At 36.2% G+C, this 19,863-nt stretch overlaps 1 protein-coding gene across 4 annotated transcripts in view; it reads left to right on the top strand.

The window, feature by feature from the left end:
* Positions 1–9,789: 9,789 nt before the first annotated feature.
* MYEF2 (myelin expression factor 2) overlaps positions 9,790–19,863 on the top strand; it is a gene marked incomplete at its 3' end in the record, with an annotated part of 35,367 nt that continues 25,293 nt past the window's right edge. For all 4 annotated transcript variants that reach the window (XM_079125999.1, XM_079125997.1, XM_079125998.1 and 1 more), the window contains exon 1: positions 9,790–10,060. In XM_079125999.1, coding sequence (XP_078982125.1) covers positions 9,900–10,060 — 161 coding nt within the window. In that variant the 5' untranslated portion in view covers positions 9,790–9,899. The remainder of the gene's footprint in view (positions 10,061–19,863) is intronic.

The following is a 19,863-nucleotide window of genomic DNA, read 5'->3' as shown; positions in this document are numbered from 1 at the left end:
TTAATGTTTTGATTATCAAGCAGCAGTAACTGATATTCAAGTCCACTAAGACGGCTGAATGCAGTAAGTTATGGAGGAAAGCAGCCTTGTACCCAATGTTAATTCACCTCCCTTTTTATCTCTTAGCACATGCTCTTTCTTGAAAATATATATTACATGGTTCTTCCTGATATTTGTTTATTTGCCCTTGTTCTCATACTCAGTATTTCCTTATATTTTCCTATAATTTGTTCTTTTTTTAAAAATATCTTTATTATTTTATTTTATTTATTTATTTATATGTGGTGCTCAGCATCGAACCCAGTGCCTCACACATACCAGGCAGGCACTCTACCACTGAGCCACAACCCCATCCCTCATTTGTTCTTAACTAAAACAAATTTGAAAAGTTTTACGTATAGTGTAAAATATTTCTGAACTTGTATTCTTTTTTTTTTTTTTTTTTCTTTGCAGTGACTAGGGATTGAACTCAGGGCCTTGTGCTTGCGAGGCAAGCACTCTATCAACTGAGCTATCTCCCCATCCCTGAACTTGTATTCTTAACTTTGCTAGCACTTTCAATAGGTGTGTAAAAGTTTTTGGGTTGCTCTGGTTGTGATGTTGCATAGCTTTTTCACTGTTTGTTATAGTTTGGATGTTAGGCGTCCCCCAGAAGCTCACAAGTGAGATAATGCAAGAAGGTTCAGAGAAGAAATGATTGGATTATGAAAGCCTTAACCCAATCAGCAAATCAGTCACCTGATGGGATTAATTGAATAGTAACTGAAGGCAGTTGGGGTGTGGCTGGAGGAGGTTGGGCATTGGGGGCATGGCTTTGAGGTATATATTTGTATCTGACAAGTGGAGTCTCTCTTTGCTATCTGATCATCATGTGAGCTGCTTCTCTCTGTCACAGTCTTGGGCCATGATGGAGCTGACTGTCCATGGACTGAGATCTTTGGACTGAGATCTCTGAAACCGTGAGACCCCAAATAAACTCTTCCTCTTCTACGATTGTTCTGGTTGGGTCTTTTAGTCACAACAGTGAAAAAGCTGACTAAAACATTGTTTTTTCCCCCATCATGATTTTTCCCCCCAAATCTTTTCAGTTATTTTATAAATTGAATAGACTTTAGTTTTTAGGTCAGTTTTATGATTACAGAATAGTCAGGCAGAGGGATAGAGAGAGAGTAAGTTCACATATATCTCCTTTCTCCTTCCCTCACAGTTTCACCTATTATTAACATCTTGCATTCGGGTGGTATATTTGTTACCAATTAATGAACCAATACTGATACTGATACATTATTATAAACTGAATTCTGTGGGTTATGTTATTCTTTATGTTGGTCAGTTCTATGGATTTTGATAAATGCATACTGTCATGTATCCACCATAATACTGTTAGGCAGGGTAGTTTCACATCCCTAAATGTGCTCTATTCATCCCTTCCCCTCTTGAACACCTGGAAACTATTGATCTTTTTCTACTGTCTCCACAGTGTTGTCTTTTCTAGGATGTATTTCTAGAGTCTCAGAGGTTCTGTTGCATTTTCAGACTGGCTTTGTTCATTTAGCAATGTGCACTTAAATTTCCTCCATGACTTCACAGTTTGAAAGTTCATTTCTTTATATTACTCAATACTCTTCCCTTGTATGAATATACTGCAGTTTATCCATTCACCTAATAAAGGATGTCTTGGTTGCCTTTTTTTTTTTTTTTTTGCAGTGCTGGAGATTGAACCCAGGGCCTTGTGCTTGCAAGGCAAGCACACTACCAGCTGAGCTATATCCGCTATATCCCCAGCTTGGTTGCTTTCAATTTTCAGCCATTATCAATAAAGCTGCTATAAACATTTGTGTGCTGGCTTTTGTTTGGACAGTTTTGAACCCATCTTGGTAAATAAAAGAGTGATTGCTGGATTGTATGGTAAGATTATATGTTGCCTTATGAGAAAGTGTCATATGGTCATCCAAAGTGGTTGTATCAGTTTGCATTCCTGTCAGCAACAAATGGATGAGAGTTCCTGTCACTGCACATCCTCATCAGCATTTGGAATTGTCAGTGTTTTGGATTTTAGCCATTGTAATAGGTATGTAGTGGGATCTTGCTGTTGTCTTAATTTTCAATTCACTAGTGACATATGAGATTGATGATTTTTTTTTTCACATATTTTTCATCTGTACCTTTTCTTTGATGATGAGTCTGTTTGGATCTCTTTCTATTTTTTAATTTGGTTGTTTGTTTTCTTATTGTTGAGTTTTAAAAGTTCTTTTTGTATATTTGGAATAAGTCACTTATCAGATATGTATTTCGCAAAGAATTTAATACCAGTTTATGACTTGTCTTCTTATTTTATTGTTATTTTTAGTGCATGATTTTGTAGGATATGAGATTTTTTCCTTCTTTAGGGCACATGTTGTTAAAGGAGAAACATCTGAGTACTTGAAATCATTTTTCTAAAACTAAGCTAGCCACATAAAACTCACACTTGTCGTATTTTAGGCAAAGTTAAACTACATGAATACTTATCTAGTAAGACACAAAATTAATTGAGGTAACTATAGAAGGCAATTAAAAAGGCCTAAGAAAGGGCATCATTCAATATTATCTAAAAGTCAGTATAAAATAATTTGAAGTTAGTGGCTATTGTTTAAAAGAGCATTTAAAAATATGGCAATTTTAAGGAGAAAATATAAACCTAATGTTCTGAGCACTGATTAATTTTTATAACTGTTATATTCTATATTCACAGTAGTTCTTACATGACTGTCCCTGGAACTTCAGATGATTTTCAAAGCAATAAAAAGTTGGAAAGCAAAAGGTCCAAGATTTCAGAAATCTTTTTTTTTTAAAGTTACTTACTTATTTTTAAATTTTTTACAGACTGCATTTTGATTCATTGTACACAAATGGGATACATCATTTCATTTCTATAGTTGACAAATTACTAATGCAGATGCAGAGGTCTGGTTTCAAGTACACCTAACTTTTCTCTGTGACTTTGGGGCTATCAGAGCATCTATTCTACTAGTGCTACCATGCAATCTCTTTAGGAACCTGAAGGTATTGTAGGCAACTCATACTTGAGATTTGTTAGTGCACTTAAGAGAATAGTAGGTCACAAATGTTGTTACATGTTTTATCTTATTAAGAGGGGCAGGCATTTCTAAATCTAACAGACATAATGAATGAATGGGAGACTGTAGCAAAGTAAAATGGAGACCAGGCTTGAGAATCCCTGGAGAAGACAAAAACAGTTTGACTTCCTGAACAAAACATTACTTAGGTTGTTTCTTATAAATGCCTCTGATAATCATAAGTGAAACGTCTTTCAAAAATGCATAACAGGATCACTTTTAACCAATCTTCTACCATCTGGTAATACCCAATCATTGTAAAAATTGAAAAAAACTTTCTCAGGCTGGGGTTACAGTTATGTGGGAAAGCACTTGTCTAGCATGTGTGATGCCCTGGGTCTGAGTTCCAACACAGCAAACAAAAACAGAAATGACAAAAATTTTATATTATTTGTTTTATAAACTAGCCTGCAATGCTATGCCTCTGAGCTTTCAGTTTGAGGTCTCCAGTTTGCAAACTGATCTCTGTTTGCACAATAAATTTAAATATTTTTTGATTTGATCTTATTTTATTTTGGCAGGATGAATGAACAACTGAATGAGTAACTCTCCCTTGTGCTTGAATACCTCAGAAAGTATGCTAAATGACTTAGGAACTGTGCCAAATGCTACTTGTTGATACTCAACATGATCCTTACACTTCCAAGCTTATGGGACCTTTCTCTCTTATGGGACCTTTCTCAAACTTTGTTGTCAGTTGTATTCCAACCTAAATTCTGCCAATGAGAGACACTGTTGCAAAATTTGGGAGGAGGAAGAGAAGGAGAAAACATTAATTTCAGTTGCAGTCACAAGTAACTTTGTGGGTATCAGCAAATGGCAGATGGGATGTTCTGCCAGCCTCTTCTGGACATCAGGAGTCCTGAGACCTTCCTTGCTGCCTCTGGTCACATGGATTGATGTTGCTGGTTCCTTGTAAGTCCTGTCTTTCCTAAGTTTTAAAAAATCTAGCAATAACTCCTAGACTGTGGTTCTTCCAGTTCTACTAATTGTTATTAAAAAAAAAAAAAAAAAAAAAAAAAAACTTTTAAAACATTGTATATTAAATCCTTTCTTACATGAAACATCTAAATGTTTGACCAAATTTAAAGGCACACCCCCAAACTACTGAAAAACTTAGAAGTGAAAATCAAGGAAATACATGTTATTAAGTTTGTTTCTATACATATTGCCTGTATAACATGTACTTTTAACATGTTTAAACAGTTTGTGAATGGAAATATATTGACATGAATTACTTCAGTTTATACTTTCATGATATATTATGACAAAATGAATCACATTTATATACTATTGAAAAACCATTGCTTCCAAAATCTAGGTGATGAGCAGCCATCAGGAATGGTGAAGTTCTTGCTGAAAAGGGCTATAATAGAGTAAAGAGTTCACTTTTCTTGGAATTGAAATAACAGAAATCCAATGGCCGAAATCCATTGCCGAAGGACAATGGAGGTCATTTTTCTTTCCAAACATGAAGTTTGGTTATGAGCAGTTCAGGACTGGCTCTTTGCTGTCATCAGTTTTTCAGTTTCTTATTATCCTCTCTGTCATCCTTAGCTTGTTTGTCCTTATATTGGTTAACTCAAGGTCTTGAGATGTATAATCCAGCTTTGGGCCTCACAGGAAGGCAGGCAGGCAGAAAACTTATTAGAAAAGCAAACAACTTCCCGAATTCCTAGTATATTACTCCTTACAACTCATTAGATTTGTGTCTTGTGGTCACTACTGGTATTTTAGTTAGGCACATTACTACTCTAAACAAAATTGTGGTTCTGTCAGTAAGGAAAATAAGGAGAATTGCTGTAAGATTAAAAATTTGTAGTGTTCTACAGCACAAAGCAAAGGAGCGAACAAAAACAAATGTAAATGATGTCTTCAGGACATTTATTTTTTTCTTGGTACTAGGGATTGAGTACTTCACCACCAAGTTATACCAGTCCTTTCTACTTTTTATTTTGAGAGAGGGTCTCACTAAGTTGCTGAGGCTAGCCTTGAACCTGTGATCATATTGCCTAACTTCCCCAGTCACTGGAATTACAGGCATGGGTCACCATACCTGACTTCTTCAGGACTTTTAAAAAATAGTGTTTGTATGACCACAGCATAGAAGAGAATATTAGGCAAATCAATTATTTTGATTAAAAATGATGGTCATCAGAATTAAGTTCAGGTGCGTATAAGAAAAACCATCAATCCAAACTGAACCAGTCTGGGGATAAAAATGTCAGGGTTGTTACTGTGGTTTCAAGGTGTCATCAGAGACCTGGATTGTATTTTTGTCTACCATCATCAGTACTTAGCTTTCCATTATACAATAACTTCATGGTCCAACCTGGTTGCTGTTGCTTACAGACATCATTTCTCTATTCCAAGCTAACAGCAGGAGGAGGCAAAAGAGGAGAAAGGGGTTGTTCTCAAAGTTAACGTCAGTATCTTCCAAGGCACTTCCTACATGGTCCTCACAATATTTCTGCTTATATCTTGTTGCCAAGAACATTGTCACATGGGCAAGTGAAGCTAGGAATTATGGACTTTAATAATATTCATTGCCACTATAAATAAATTGGTTTCCCATTACCAAATAAAATGGGAAAGATTGTGTCCATTATTTTCTCTATCATCACCATTATAAGATTATCTTCAAATATGCAGAGTGCATGTAGATTAAACCTTATTAATCTATCACTCTAAGAAATCTATTTTCCCTCTCAAATGTTGTAATTGAAAATTGAGAATAATGTTGCTAAAATGTGTAATTACTTAGGTTAAAAACAATATTTGACATAAAGCAATATCTTAATGCTCTTTGAGTTAGGATACTAAACTGAGGATAGTTAAAAAATACTGCTACGTAATATCCATGGCTTTGAACAGAAAATGTCTAATTCAAGGAATTACTAAGGAGGAGGGAGTAGCTATGTCTATAAGAAGAAAAGTAGAGCAGGACTCTTGGAAATTCATTCTTCTAATGGAGTTACTAGGGTGAGACTGAGAAAAAGGCAGGATGATTTAAGCTAGGAATTGGAAAGTAGTTAAAAAATTGAGACTCAAATAAATATCTAGGAATTTTGGAGTCCTTAGTCTTCAGAGAAAAAATTATGTACTAATATTGTTTACAAAAATCAAATGTGAGTCTCTCACTGGGTAATGATGCTAGGATTATAAATTTGAAAACAAAACAATTACCTAAAGAATTCAAGCAAAATCCTTGGGATCCTCTGAAGCACTTAATAATTGAAGTGAAAATGGCTTCTGCCCAGATTATTTAGATGATTGTCTTAATTCTAAAATAATTTGGCTGGTAGAGACCATTCTACAGGATGTATGTTTGGAATAATAAGTGTTGAAAAAAGAACTAAATTAAGCAGTGTGGTGGTGGTGGAATGATGAAAAGAGAGGGAGAGAAAAAAGAGAGTTGATTTTTAGAATAAAAATTCTTTCTATTGTTATTATTCTTTCAATAGCTAATATCCACATTTTTATCACAGAATAAACTTCTTAGAAGAAAAAAGGAAACATAAACGGGTTTCAAATACTCCCCATAGTATTTTTAAAAATTATGAAGTCTTTTTAAAGCTTCAGGAGTCTTGCCACAAAACTGTTTGCCAACCTCCCCTACAGCTGAATGTGTCACTTGACTATATTCTAATCCATCACTGGAAGTGCTATGTTAGACTTCTATATAGGGTGCTTTCTTTTTATTGGACAATTTCTGACCTAAATACAGACAAGATGCCTGCATCTCCAGCAGCCATCATGGATCATGGGGCTACCTTAATGATGGGAGCCTTGCAAGAAAATGGTGAAAGATTAAGAAAGTAGGAACCTGGGTCCAAGATGGTTATGGAGTTGTTATACCTTCCCTTTGGTGCTCCCTCTGTACTTCTTTTTACTACAGAGAGTGATAAAATCTTGTTTAAGACTCTCTTGTTTCCAGTCATTGTTGCTAGCAGGTGAACAAAAATCCTAAATGATGCATATATTAAGGTCTTAACTGAAAAGATTTTGGAATTTTAGGGTTAAATTTCTTGATAAATGCAATAATTTGTCTCTCTCATAAGCACACATTTCAGTTTGTAAGAAAGAAAAGCAAATTGTTAGGTGACATTGTACCAGAAATACATTTGTGAAATTGTAAAGGAAAATAATTTTGTAACGGGAACTGCAGGAAGATAAAAAAGTTAAGCATTATTTAAGAAATTTCCAATGTGCACATGTATACTAAAACAACAATGAAACAGGGTGGAGGGGAGGAAAATATAGAATTTGGATTCAGCAATAGATTATTAATAGCTATTTTTCTTTATCTTTTGCAGATATCGTTGAGTACAATATTAATAGCAAGAGAGGAAGGAAATCAATATATAAATCAATGTATACAGCAATTTATCTTCTCATCAGAAGCTGCCCCTATTCTCTCCACCTTTCAGGAGTCGGGTCTTCTAGGAAGCCCTTGGTGATCCCACAGCAGGAACTAAACTCTGCTCTTCGTGCATTTATCAAGACCAGGACTAAGGTACAGCAAGTACAGTATTTATCTTAGGCACAAAATTTAAAGGGAGTGCCCCAAAGCTCAATAATCAAGATAAATATTTGAATGGAATATTTTAATTGGCCCACTATGATATGTGGTCCAGTCTCTTGCTTTGTAAACAAGTTTTTAATTGTACTTGGCTCTTGTATCTATTATATCACTCAAATAATACTTTTTATAAAAGCCCTCTCCTGGGGCTGGGTTTGTAGCTCAGTGGTGGAGTGCTTGCCTGGCATTGCTGAGGCGCTGGGTTCAATCCTCAGCACCACATAAAAGTAAATAAATAAAATAAAGGTATTTATCTACAACTACAAATATTTAAAAACAAACAAACAAAAAACCCCCAAAAGTCCCTCTACTCATTTTGTGTTCCTTATGTATCTACAACTCTGTTTTAGGCATAAAGACCTCTTTAAGACTATTGAATTAAATTGATTAAAGGAGTTTTGCAAGAATCTACTGGACTTGGGACTGTGAGATTAAGTTTCATTGTTAACTTCAACTATAGCAAAAGCATAACAGAATTCTGACTATTTAGAAAGTATTTAAATTTTAGTATTAAAAGAATCATTACCTGGCTTCTTCTTGACTAAAACACTGCTGGAGCCTTAAGAGATAAAAAATTGTAATACACAGCACTTTGCTCTAGATACTTTCTTTTAATTCTCATCTTAATCCTGCAAGGCAGGTATTGTTGTCCTAATTTATTGTGAAGAGAGATTGAGAAGGAGTTATAGGCAGAAATGGCAGAACTGGGACTTGAACCCGCATTCACTCTGCCAAAACTCCAGTGCCCTTTCTTCTACTCCAAATACTTTGTCTCAGAGATGACTGAGGAGAAACAATTTTTGTAGCAAGTACAATAGCATTTGTTGTGTTAGTGAAACAATGTAGGCGGTACCCCAAGAGCAGTATTTTACCAAGCATTCTAATAGATTAAAATGTTGTGATTGTGTGCCTGTGAGTTTCATGAAATAGTTCAGGCACAGGATCTGATGTTTAACCATTAAACATCATATATATATATATATATATATATATATATATATATATATATATATTCTTTTTTTTGGTAGAGGGCAGGTACCTACATATAGAGGAAATTAAGTGTTGAGTATTAGTTTCTAGTTACAACTTCGCTAATGTGTGTGTGTAATATTTTGCAAAGCACACAAATTGTATGTTCTTTTATGAAAGGAAACATTTGGGAAGGTCTTTGAACTTTTCAGCAGAAAAAGGTTATTTTAGTGCGAAATATAATTATAGTACTCAAGAGTTAGGAATTAAGTTTAATGGGTTATCTTTCTCATACTTAAAGGAAAAAAAATCTATGACTATATTTTAACATTTCACATGGTAATTAGATTTAAGAGCCTATAACTGCTTCACATATCATTTCCAACAGCATATAATAAACTGATAACCAAAACCCCAAATGTCCATTATCATCCAATGTAGAAGATTTCTTATGAAAATTATGAATTCCTCCCATTGATCACCGCCCGGAGAATTTAAAAAAAAAAAAAAAAAAAAAATGCCCCCAAACCAAAAAATTTCAATCTTCTTTTTTTCCAAGCTGAAACTGAGTTCCAAAGAAATCTTTTCTCTCAAGAACAACCAATCCTCAAATTCAAAGCTATTCAATTTGGTGAATTGCAATCAGTCATCAATAACTACATATTGAATATCCACAGGGTGCTTGGGCATTGAAATGATAAGTGATTTATTTGCATCATTCAAAGGATTTTCCAAGGGGACTGAAGATATGCAGATGTCTTTAGAGATGGTGTGGTGTGCTTCTCTAATTTAAACTGCCCCTACCCGGAATGAATTGAATTATCTGGGTGTCGAGGTTCAGAGGCTTCTAATCCCGTTTTGTAAGCGAGGACACCACTGGGTGCCAAGCGACAAGGGGGATGGTGGTCAGAACCTGCTCCCCTAGGGGCTTCGGGACCGGTCAATTCCTTCCTGCAGGTGCAGGGCGGTCCGCTGCAAAGGCAGCCCTGACCCCCGCCTCATTCCATTCTCCCCTCCCCTCTTCCCCTCCCCCACCGCACTCCCACTCCCCGCACCCGGCTCACACAGTCTCCCAGTCGCCCAGCCTCGACCGGTTCTCGCGAGATCCGGGCAACTGAGCGCTCGGGGCCTTTTCAAATCGGGATCCGTTACCGCTTCCCCCGCCGCCGCCATTGTCGCGCTCGGAGCCCCTCAGCGCAAGCGGCCGAGGCGGAGCCAGCGGCGGCGGGATGGCGGACGCTGACAAGCCCGAGGTGCTCGGGGCCGCTGGCGACGATAGCCCGCATCAGCAGCCCGCAGAACCTCAGGGCGAACCGCGGCGAGAACCGCACCCCCCGGAGCCGGAGAAGCAGCCTCCGCAGCACAGCAGTAGCTCCAATGGCGTTAAAATGTATTGTCTTTTCCTCCGGGGGCCGGGGCGAGGTGGGGGGCGGGGAGGCGGCCGGGGACCGGAGGCCGAACTGGGCCTGGATGGGGAACACCCGCCGTTTGGGCCCCGGCCCGCCCCTGGGCCGTCGGCGGCGCGAGGAGCAGGTGCAACGGGCCGCGCCTAGGCCCTTCCCTGCCCCTGGGGCCCGCAGTTCGCGGCCCAGGGAATTGGGGTGGGGGCCGCGCCCCGCGCCCCTGCCGGGTTTGTCTTCACTAACTTCGCCTGGAAAACCGTTGAGCAGAGCTCGGTGACCACGGGTTTGCAGGAAAATGGTCCCCGGCTTAAAGGCCAGTAGTTACTGTTCATCACTAGGGAGTATCTAGGGGTGACATCATCAGACATTTCCTCTTAACCACAGACAACAAATTTAAAAGGAATATCCACTCTCTCCGGCCCCATCCCGAGTTTTACAAGTTTAGTGATTATTGTTGTTTTCTAAAGTGCATATTCATTTCTGAAATGTTATGTATCCAGAGGAAGTTTAATAATGTGCTGTTATACTGAATCCATTGTGTTAACCCTGGAGTTGACTCAAGCTGCTTTAAAGGGGAAATGTGCTTCCCTGCCCACCTGGTGATGTTTGTCAACTGTGCAGGCTGTTTTAAAAAACTCAGTGTGTGGTGGCCTTAATTTTGGTAAATAAATAATGGTAAAATGAGATTTTTTTTTTAGTTGAAGAAAAGCCACTACTTTAATGTTGCATCTATCATTAGTACCTATAAAGAATTTAGTTGATTCAACACCACCACAGTTTCAGTTTCTCAGAAAATGTTACAGAGGCAGGCGTATTATGCTTACCTCTTGTCATATGGGGTGATATGGAAGTCAAGCATTTATTTTCATATACCTACCTCTTTAAATCTTAAGTTGTAAGTGTGTTAATAATTTAGTGAAAATGCCCTTTTCCTTCTCAGTTCTGCCTTGAGAGTAGAAGGCAGTAAATACGCTCATACTAACATAGGAAAGGTAAATGTCATTCTGACTTTTTTTCTTTTGTGTGAAAATGTTTGAAACAGTATGATCCTACTTGGACCAGTTTGTATTAGGTTGATTGCAGATTAGATGGGATAGCTCTCTCCAGCTTCATTATGGCAGTCTGACAATTAAGTGGGTTTGAATGGGCAGTATCTTCTAGGCAGAATAGAGATGGCAGATGTAAGAGACTGGAATTCTTGAGCAGGCACCTTGAGAAACCATAAAGTGAGTGAATCTCGTTCTGTCATACCTGGCTAAGTGTGAACTGTCAGGTGCTGGCATTAAAATTAGAATTGAAAAAGAATGGAACAGTAAACTTAACAGTTGGCACTCAATATTTTTGGGTTCTGCCTCCACAGATTTAACCAATGGTGAATTGAAAAGTTACTCCCCTCCAAAGAAATGTGTCTGTATTGAACATAGAACTTTTCTGGACATTATTCCCTGAACAGTATAACAACTGTTTATATCGTACTAGGTATTATAAGTAATCTAGAGATGACTTAAAGTATATGGGAGGTTTGTATAACTTAAAATACAGGGCCATTTTATGTTAGAGATTTGAGCATCTCTGGACTTTTTAATCTCTTGGGGTAGGGTGGGGTCTTAGATCCAGTCCCACTTGGATATTGATGAATGACTGGTAAGTGCTGTTAATTAATAGCTAAACATGGATGTGCCATCCCTTCTTGTCTTAAAGTAAAGCCTTGAATTAGAGAGTAGCCCTATTACACTTGGGTAAGATTAGTGTTGTGTTGATACCAGTGAAACTGTTTTCCAAATCTCCATTAGATGTAGGACTGTAATCCCTTTTAAAGTCTATTGAAGGGTAGGAAAAGACAGAGGAGAGTTGGGAAAAAGAAGCCTTTTCTAAGTTAGGAAGAGGAAAAAATATATAAAAAAGTACAGGAAGTACAGGCCAATTTCCTCTATTTCTTTCTTTTCTTTTTCGTGGTGCTGGGGATTGAACTCAGGGCTGTCACACATGTTAGACAAGTTCTCTTCCACCAAGCCACATCCCCAGCCTGTTCTAAGGGATTTTTTTATACCGTCTATTCCATAAGAAGGTATGATGGTTTATCATGGATCATTCACATTGAACAACTGACTCTGTGAACCTGTAGAATTTGTTAACAACACATTACCATGTTTAAAATTTTTTTAAAGAATTTGTTATCTTCTTTAAAATTTTTTTTTTTTTAATTGTAGATGGACACAATACCTTTATTTGTTCATTTATTTTTATGTGGTGTTGAGGATTGAACCCAGTACTTCACATGTGCTAGGCAAGCACTCTACCACTGAGCTACAACCCTACCCCCCATTACCATGTATTTAATGATTAGAATTTCTTGTGTTGATGTTAAAAATGACCAAATATTGCCTTACAACTATCTGTTTAGAAATGAGAGTGCGTCTTGTCATCAGAATTTAAATGACTTTTGCTTATGTTAATTCATGGTCATTGAGGGTGGAGCCTACTCTCTTACACACCCATGTGCCTCACGGTCTTACATTTAAAGAGTTTTAGTGAATGTTTGTTGAAGAAATGTAGAAATGAACTTTTATGATCATGAAACTCATATTTAATTGGCATGTTCACATCTTTAGAGAAAAAAAATTGATGTTATGTTTCCCCAGGTTTATTCTTCTTTCTTTTGGCATAAGCCAAAATGAAATATGAGCTTTCCTTTTCTTAAAAGTGAATTGGAAGGAAAACACTGATATTGTTGTAACTCTTCATTGTGTAAATATTTTTAAGTAAAACCTGGGAGTATATGGAGATTTGTGAGTTACATTAAAGTACTTGTAAAATATTAGGTATTTGGTCAAGGTGAAGTGTTTGCTAGTAGAATAACAATTTTTATCATATTAGGATTAAAGACTGGAATTGGGATTAGTTTTTTCCGACCTTTGTTGAAGCATAATTGAAAAAATAAAAATTGTAGTTAATGATGTTTTGATATACTATGTGATGTTTTGATATACTGTGAATACATTGTAAAATGATTATCACAAACTAACATGCATCATCTCATATAATTAGTATTTCTTTTGTGTGTGGTAAGAACACTCATGATCCACTCTCTCAGCCAATTTCAATTATATAACAAGGATATTAACAACTATTGTCACTATATATTAGGTCTCCAGAATTTATTTATTAATCTTGTAACTGAAAGTTTGTACCCTTACACCAACATCTCCCATTTCTACCCACCTCTGATGTCTGGTAACCATCCCTCTACTGTATGAGTTTAAGTTTTTTAGATTGCACATATAAGTGATGTCATGTAGTATTTGTCTTTCTGTGTCTGGCTTATTTTGTTTAACATAATGTCCTCCAGGACATAATGTTCAACTAGGTTACTGCAAATGACAAAATTTCCTTTTTTAAGGCTGAATAATCTGTTTGTGTTTATATATGTGTGTGTTTACACACATTTTCTTTAGCCTGTCATCCATCAGCAACACAACACTTAGGTTGTTTCCAAATCTGGCTATTGTGAATAGTGCAGATAACTCAAGGAAGTGCAGATAACTCTTCAAGACAGTGATTTTTATTTCCTTTGGATAAATACTATGAAATGTAATTGCTAGGTCATGTGATAGTTCTATTGCTTATTTTTTGAGAAACCTTCATACTGTTTTTCTGTAATGACTACCAGTACACTTTCCCACCAACAGTGTATAAGGTTCTTTTTCATCCCATCCTTGCCAGTACTCGTCATCTTTTGACCTCTTGATAACAGCCATCCTAACAGGTGTTATGTGATTCCTCGTTGTGGTTTTGAATTGTATTCCTCATTAGTGTTGTTGGGCACCTTTTCTTTTACCTTTTAGCCATTTGCATGTCATTTTGGAAAAATAACCTGTTTAGGTTCTTTTTTCACTTTTTAATTAGGTTGTTGTTTTGCTTTTATTTTTTACTTTGAGTTCTGTGAGCTCCTTATGTTTTTGAATATGTGGTTTGTGAATACTTTCTCCCATTAGGTTGCCTTTTTGTTTTGTTGATTGTTTCCTTTGCTGGTTGGAAACTTTTTTGTTTGATATAGTCCACTTGTTTATTTTTGCCTTTATTGCCTGTACTTCTGGTGTCATATCCAGAAAAGTCATTGTTAAGAAGTGTTTTTCTCCTCTGTATTTTCTTGAGTTCCATGGTTTCAGCTGTTCCGTTTAAGTTTTTAATCTTGTTGTTTTGATTTTCATGTATGTTGTAAGAATTCAGTTTCATTTTTTTGAACGTGGATATCCTCTTTTTTGTCAGGACCATTTATTGAAGAGAACATCTTTTCCCCAGTGTTAAATATTAGTTGACTATATATGTTTACATCAGTATGTATGTATATGTTTTTATGTCAGTATCTTATTGTTTTGATTACTCTGTCTTTGTAATATAATTGAAATCAGGAAATGTGATGACTCTAGCTTTGTTGTTCAAGATTGCGTTAGCTACTTAGGTTCTTTTGTTGTTTCATACACATTTGAGATTATTTTTTCTATTTCAGTGAAAAATATCATTGGAATTTTAATAGGGATTGCATTGAATTGATAGGTCGTTTTGGGTAATATGGATATTTTTATAACATCAGTTCTACTGGTCCACGAACACAAAGTCTCTCCATTTATTTGTGTCATCTTCAATTTCTTTCATCATTGTTTTATAGTTTTTAGTGTCTTTCACCTCCTTGGTTAAATTTATTCCTAGGTGGTTTTTATTTTTTGTTTATTGGTGCTATTATAAATGGGATGTGCTATTAATTTTTTTGATAGTTCATTGTTGGTATATAGAAATGCACATTCATTTTGGTGTGTTGATCTTGTATACTATACTGAATTTGTTTATTTTAAGTCTTTTGATGGACTTTTATTAACACATATTCTACAATTTAATAGGTTTCACTGTGACATTTTCAAACATGCGTGTATCATGCATTTATCGTGTCCACCCTTCTTTTCCCCTCTTTCCCCAACTGGTTCTCTTCCCATTGCCTAATAGTCCTTCTACTTTCAGCATCTTTTTTTCTTTTTTTTTGTGGGTGCTGGTACTGGGATTGAACTCAGGTGCACTCGACCACTGAACCACATCCCCAGCCTATTTTGTATTTTATTTGGAGACAGGGTCTCATTGAATTGCATAGAGCCTTGCTGTTGCTGAGGCTAACCTGGGGATCTTCCTGCCTTAGCCTCCTCAGTTGCTGGGATTATAGATTGTGTGCTGCTGCACTGGCTCTTTTTTCCTTTTTCTTTCTCTTTTTGGTGGACTCTTTAATGGTTTTATATATTTAAGATCACATCATTAGCAGACAGATAATTTTACTTCTTCCTTTCCAATTTGGATGCCTTTTTTTTTTTTTTTTTTTTTTTTTTTTTTTTTTTTTTTTGCCTAATTGCTCTGACCAGGACTTTTTACTAAGTAGAATAGAAGTGGTGAGTGTAGGCATCTTTGTCCTATTCCTGGTCTTAGAGGACAAGTTGGAATTTCTGAAGTGCTTTTCCCACACCTTGTGAGGTGATCATTTGTTTTTTAAAATTCATTTTGTTAATGTGTTATACCATGCTTTTTGATTTGCATGTGTTGATCCATCCTTCATCCCTTGAGTAAGTTCCACAAAATCATGGCATATTATCCTTTTAATGTACTGTTCAATTCAGTTTGCTAGTATTTTGTTCAGGATTTTTACGTCTGTGTTCATCAGGGATATTGGCCTATAATTCTCTTTTTATACAGTGCCTTTGTCTGGCTTTGGTATCAGAGTAATGTTGGCCTTATGAAATGATTTGAAAGAGTTCTCTCATTCAGTTTTTTGAAAAAAATTTTTTTGAGTGTATCTTAGAATTCTCCCATGAAGCTGTCAGGCAGAATTTTTCATTGATGGGAGATTTTGAATACTGTCAGTTTCGCAGTCTCCATTCTCATTATTGGTCAGTTTCAGATTTCTTTCTTCAAGATTTTTTTTGATAAGTTGTATGTTTCTAGGAATTTATCCATTCTAGATTTGTTGGTATATAATTGCTCATAATAGGTTTGTATTATCCTTTGTAGTTCTGTATCATCAGTTGTAATTTCTCTTCTGTTTGATGATGATCCTTCTCTTTTTTCCCTTAGTGTCTAACTTAATATTTGTCAATTTTATCCTTTTTTAAACAACTTTTAGTTTCATTGAGCTTCTGTTTTTCTAGTGTATTTATTTGTGTTCTGATGTTTGTTATGACCTTTTATTAACTTTGGGGTTACTTATTTTTCTAGTGTCATATGGTGTGAAGTTGAGTTGTTTTGAGATCTTTTTTTCTTTGTGTAGGCATTTATCACTTAGAATTTTCCTCCAGTATTTTTCTTCTAGAAATGAGATTAATTCTGGATCTCATTATAGCATTATGCTTTTAAAAATCACACATTAATACTATGTTTCTTTCTTTCTTTTTTTCTTTGAGGTGCTGGGGATTGAACCCAGGGCCTTGTGCTTGGGAGGCAAGCACTCTACCAACGGAGCTATCTCCCCAGCCCCACTGTGTTTCTTCATTTGATGTTAGATATTGATTTTTTTCCCTAGAAATTTGTTATAATTTTGGAAGTCATAATTTAGTCTTAAGAGCAGATAAAATTTTTTTCAACCATTCTGGAGTTTTGTTTTTTTTTTTTTTGGGGGGGGGGATTGGGGTTCTTTTTTATTTACTTTTTATTGTAAACAAATGGGATACATGTTGTTTCTTTGTACATGGAGTAAAGGCATACCATTTGTTTAATCATAAATTTACATAGGGTAATGTTGTTTGATTCATTCTGTTATTTTTTTCCCTTCCCCCCCAACCCTCCCACCCCTCTTTTCCCTCTATGCAGTCCTTCTTTCCTCCATTCTTGCCCCCCTCCCTAACCCTAACAGTAACCCCTCCCACCCCCCATTGTGTGTCATCATCTGCTTATCAGTGAGATCATTCGTCCTTTGGTTTTTTGAGATTGGCTTATCTCACTTAGCATGATATTCTTCAATTTCAACCATTTGCCTGCAAATGCCATAATTTTATCATTATTTATGGTGGAGTAATATTCCATTGTATATATATATATACCACAGTTTCTTTATCCATTCATCAATTGAAGGACATCTAGTTTGGTTCCACATACTGGCTATAGTGAATTGAGCAGCTATGAACATTGATGTGGCTATATCTCTTTTGTATGCTGATTTTAAGTCCTTTGGGTATAGGCCAAGGAGTGGGATAGCTGGGTCAAATGGTGGTTCCAGTCCAAGCTTTCTGAGAAATCTCCATACTGCTTTCCAGAGTGGCTGCACTAATTTGCAACCCCACCAGCAATGTATAAGTTTACCTTTTTCCCCACATCCTCTCCAACACCTATTGTTGCTTGTATTCTTTATAATCGCCATTCTAATTGGGGTGAGATGGAATCTTAGTGTACTTTTGATTTGCATTTCTCTTATTACTAGAGGTGTTGAACATTTTCTCATATCTGTTGATTGCTTGTAGATCTTCTGTGAAGTGTCTGTTCATTTCCTTAGCCCATTTGTTGATTGGATTATTTGTATTCTTGGTGTAGAATTTTTTTAGTTCTTTATATATTCTGGAAATTGGTGCTCTATTTGAAGTATGAGTGGCAAAGATTTTCCATTCTGGAGTTTTTTAAATATATTAAGAGGGAGGTCCTTGTCAAAATGAATAGTTTGAGAATTAGAACATGGAATTCTGAATATAGTGCCAATATTCTGGTAGCATCATTTCTTTAAGAATTTTCACATGTTTTTAAAATTTCTGTAATGTATTTATGACATAAAATTCAGGTCTTGTGTAATTATGGCTTAGTTTCTTAATAATCACATGACCCTTCTAGCCACTAAACTGTTATGCCTTCCATAGATAATTTATGTGTCGTGGATGAACAGTTTTGTGTGTTTTTTTTTTTTTTTTTTTTTTTTTTGTGCTGGTTGTTGAACTCAGGGGCACTTGGTCACTGAACCCTATCCCCCAACCCTATTTTGTATTTTATTTGGAGATAGGGTCTCACTGAGTTGCTTAGCACCTCACTTTTGCTGATGCTGGCTTTGAGCTCATGATCCTCCTGCCTCAGCCTCCTGAGCCGCTGGGATTACAGGCATGTGTCACCTTGCCTGGCCAGTTTAGTGGCATTTTAAAAGATGCTGAGAATTGGGGAAAAACTATAGAAATTGCTCCCTCCGGCTCTCCATTAAGTAAATATTTTAAAGAAGAGACATAATATTACTGCTTTTTAAATGGAATTGTTAGATTATTGTAAGCAAATGTTTAGCACAATCAAGTAACCTCCACTCAGAATAGAACATTATATTTCAGGACTTAATGCATTTTCACAATTGATTTCCTGCTGAAAGAAAATAGACGGGGTGGGGAGGGAGGGGGATGGGAGGAATGGGATATTGATCTAGAGATGAAATGGATATCTGCTTACCTGAACAGAAACTTAGTTATTTTACAAACATACATTGAATTCAGCCTAAGCCTATTATGTAAATGGGTTCTTTGGGGGATTAAAATGAAGGGTTTGTTGTTTCTTCTGTATCCAGGAACCAGAGAAAAAGCTTTTGGCTGTTCCTTTTGGCTGCTTACTACCTTTTTCAGAAGTCTACTGTGTTCTGACAGGGAGGTACTTTTTGGAGTTGAACAGTTGAGAAGACCTCTTCTAGGCAATGCCATTGTTCCCCCACACCTCACATTTTTATTGGTGAATTATAGTTGTACATAATGGTAGGATTTATTGTTACATATTTGTGCACACATACAATTATATTATAATTTGGCCAGTATTTTCCCTCCATCCCCCACTCCCCCCCCCCTTTTTTTCCTCCCTCTCTAGCTTCTGTGTATGAGAGAAAAGATAAATAGGTTGTGCCATTTCTGATGAGGGAATATGTTTGACAGTGAACTTATCTCTGTCAAGGTCTGAAAAGGTGTCGAAACAAGTTTGGTCCTAATGTCTCTTGATTTTAGCGACTTTTCTGGTAGATGGCTGCATCATTTGTGCTCTGAGTATGTATTCTTTTTTTCCCCCAATACTGGGGAATTGAACCCAGGGGTGCTTTAACACTGAGATACACCCCAGCTATTTTTTATTTTTTATTTTTTGTTTTTTATTTCAAGATAGGGTCTTGCTAAGTTGCTGAGGCTGGCCTCAAAATTGCCATCCTCCTGTCTCAGCCTCCTTAGTCGCGGGGATTCCAGGCGTATGCAACCATGCCCAGCCCCTAGAAATTTTTATTAGTATGTTTATAAAAAGTGCTTTAAAATAGATGTTTTGTTAATTAAATAATTTTAAATTAATCAGAGTAATGACTTAAATTTATTGTAACTTCTGTAAAAAAGATCCTTTTGAAAAGTAAATTGCATTTTAAAATATAAATCCTGATTTGTACCTATAGAGTTTGCCATAAGTATAATATATCTTTAAGTTTGGTGTGTAGCATCATAATAGTTGCATTGTGATTATAATCTCATAAATGCTTTTCCAGTTAGGCCTTATTAAAAAAGATTTATAAATGCTGGCTCATTTTTGCATTCAGTGACTGCCTCTTCTACCCTATCCCCTCATAGTAGGTAATCTTACTGATAAAAAAAACCCTCACAATTCTATGAAATATGTATCCTATTTAACTGTTTAAAACCCAGAAAAAAATTTCAGCATGAAGATGTTAGATACCTTATAAATTTTCTGTTTATCAAAGTTGGGAATAGAAAAATTTGAAACTAATGTGAATGTATAGCATGTAGATATGTAGATATATAGCATAGCTCTGCAT

The sequence above is a fragment of the Sciurus vulgaris genome (genome assembly GCF_902686455.1).
Source record: "Sciurus vulgaris genome assembly, chromosome: 2".
NCBI classification, from domain to species: Eukaryota; Metazoa; Chordata; class Mammalia; order Rodentia; family Sciuridae; genus Sciurus; species Sciurus vulgaris.
This window is presented reverse-complemented; position numbering and strand designations above follow the sequence as displayed.